This window comes from Penaeus japonicus, unplaced genomic scaffold (genome assembly GCF_977035675.1).
Source record: "Penaeus japonicus unplaced genomic scaffold, GWHDUDI00000001_assembly GWHDUDI00000036, whole genome shotgun sequence".
NCBI classification, from domain to species: domain Eukaryota; kingdom Metazoa; phylum Arthropoda; class Malacostraca; order Decapoda; family Penaeidae; genus Penaeus; species Penaeus japonicus.
Genome location: NW_028234438.1, coordinates 16,887,628 through 16,890,127, shown reverse-complemented (window position 1 = coordinate 16,890,127; position 2,500 = coordinate 16,887,628). Strand labels below are relative to the sequence as shown.

At 49.3% G+C, this 2,500-nt stretch overlaps 1 protein-coding gene across 1 annotated transcript in view; it reads right to left on the bottom strand.

Moving 5' to 3' along the window:
* Positions 1 to 2,500, bottom strand: part of LOC122265947 (uncharacterized) — a 5,635-nt gene that overhangs the window by 2,236 nt on the left and 899 nt on the right. The window contains exons 1-2 of the mRNA XM_043035457.2: positions 1,744 to 2,500; positions 403 to 542 (exon numbers count right to left, since the gene is read on the bottom strand). The exon at positions 1,744 to 2,500 is cut by the window's right edge and continues 899 nt beyond it. Coding sequence (XP_042891391.2) covers positions 403 to 542; positions 1,744 to 2,500 — 897 coding nt within the window. The remainder of the gene's footprint in view (positions 1 to 402; positions 543 to 1,743) is intronic.

Genomic DNA, 2,500 nt, shown 5'->3' with positions numbered 1-2,500 from the left:
CACCCTTCTCCCCTCCTCCTACTCCTCCTCCCCCACCTCTTCCCCCTCCACCACCTCCTTTTCCACCTCCTCCTCCTCCTCCCCTTCTCCCCATCTTCCCCCATCTCCCCTCCTCCTACTCCTCCACCTCCCCCACCTCTTCCACCTCCACCTCCTCCTCTTCCTCCTCATCCTCTTCCCCCCATTCTCCCCATCTTCCACCCATCTCCCCTCCTCCTACTCCACCTCCTCTTCCACCCCCATTCTCCCCATCTTCCCCCATCTCCCCTCCCCCTCCTCCACCTCCTCCCCCACCTCCTCCTCCTCCTCCTCTACCTCCTCCTCCCCCTCTTCCCCCTCCCCCACCTCTTCCACTTCCCCCTCCCCCTCCCCCTCCACCTCCACTTCCTCCTCCTCTCTCACCTCCTCCCTTCGTCTGTCTGATTATCCTGGGTTTCCTCTTGTCCTGAAACGATGACCACCTCTTCTCTTGGTCGTCGTCCGCGTCCTCCTCCGTGGACGACGCCGCTCGCTCGGTCTTGATCCTCACTTCCAGGTGCATTCTGGTAAGAGAGGGGGAGGTATAGGGGTAGGGGGGAGGGTAGGAAAGGAGGGGGTGAGGGGTAAGGAGGGGGGAGAGGGGATGGAGAGAGGGGAGAGGGGGTGGGGGAGGGGGATGGAAGGGGGTAGTGGAGGGGGAGGGGGGAGGAGAAGGAAGAGAGAAGGGGGAGGGGGATGGAGAGAGGGAGGGGGAGAGGAGGGGGTGGGGGAGGGGGAAAGATGAGAGGGGGTAAGGAGAGAGGGCATAAAGATGAGGGGGAGGGGGGGAGAGCGAGAGAGGGAGGAAGAGGGGAGATATAGAGGAAGGGAAAAGGAGGGGGAGGGGGAGGAGGAGGGGGTCGAGAGGAGAGAGATGGAGGGGGGAGAAATAGAGGGGGAAGAAGAGAGAGCGAGAGAGGGGAGACATAGAAGGTGAGGGATGGAGAGAGAGGGAGAGAAAGGGGGGGGAGACAGAGAGCGAGAGAAATAGAGGGTGGGGGATGGAGACAAAGGAAGAAGGGAGAGGCAGGGGGAGGAAGAAGGAGAGGGAGAGGGGAAAATAGAGGTAATGTAATAGAGTGAGAGGCAAGGAGAGGAGAAGAGAGAGAGAGAGGGTGAGAGATAGGTGTATGTATGGAGGGGGGGGGGGATAAAGAAGGAGAAAGAGAATGAGAAAGGAAGAAATAAAAAGAGATATTAAGGGAAAGAACGATAGAATAGAGAGAAGGGGGGGAGGAATTTAGGACCCATGATCCATGTATTCATTGATGGTGCAACAAGTCAACAAAACGGAGAAGCTAAATTTAGAGTAAGACTGATATTTGAAAAAATAATATCAAATCGAAATTCTTATCCTTATTCCTATCATTATTTACATTATTATTATTATCATTATCATTATCATTATTATTATCATTATTACTACTATTATAATTATTATCATCATTATTACTACTATTATCATTATTATTATTCTATCTACTGTCATTATTGCTATTATCATTATCATCATTAACATTTCTGTCTTTGTTATTATTATCATTTCTCTGCAGTGATAAAAACTGATAACTGAGACGGTGGGAAAGTGGCTTGAATTATCTAATAATTGTATAACAAAATATGAGACAAAAAAAATATCAGTTAATCTAGTAACAAGAAATAAACCACAGAATGACGATAATAAAAGAGTAATGAAGGAGAAATGGGGAAAAAATAATCACTTACTTGTTTCCTTTCCACGTTTTAGTGACCGGTTTATACCCATTGGCATCGTTAATTATCGTACGCAGCAACCCCCCTCGCGCCGGCACAAATAGATTGTCGTCATTCATGCAATTATTATCGTCCGAATCGCTGGTCACACGATTATTCTGATGATGATGATGATGATTTCTCACAGACGCTGAAGAGGGCGAGAGACGTGGCTGAGGTACGATGATTTCGTGCTCGATGTCGCTCGCTACGGGACTGATTTCGGACATGATGGTCGGGATTTCTCGTTTCTTGACTCGTTTGACCGTGTCTTTCGTTCTTGTGTCGTCCTTCGTGTGGGTTTTGTTCTCGTTTTTGGTGTGTTTTTTATTTATGTTCGGTTCTTTCGAGGGTTTTTTGACAGATGGAGTTGGTGGGTCGCGGTCTTTACCTTTGGTATTTTTGGTCTTGGTTTTCCGCTTGGTTGCGCTGTCGGCCGAGAGAGGTCGCCTCGGAACCTGTGCTTCCTCCGGGTCGGAGAAGAGCGCGCTGTCATCGCTATCTGGCTGAGCGTTAACTATAATATTTAAGTGAATTTTCTTATTTTTTGAGTTTGACATTCGTCTCTGGTTGGCCGATGATATTCGCTGCTTGAGCGCGGTCCGAGTCTTCGATATGATTTCCTTCTCGCAGTCATTAAACTGGTGGTAGGTGTTTTCGACGCCTAAATCCGGGTCGCATGACGAAGACCTCGAAGGATAGCGAGAAGAACTTGGCTTCGTAAACAGCT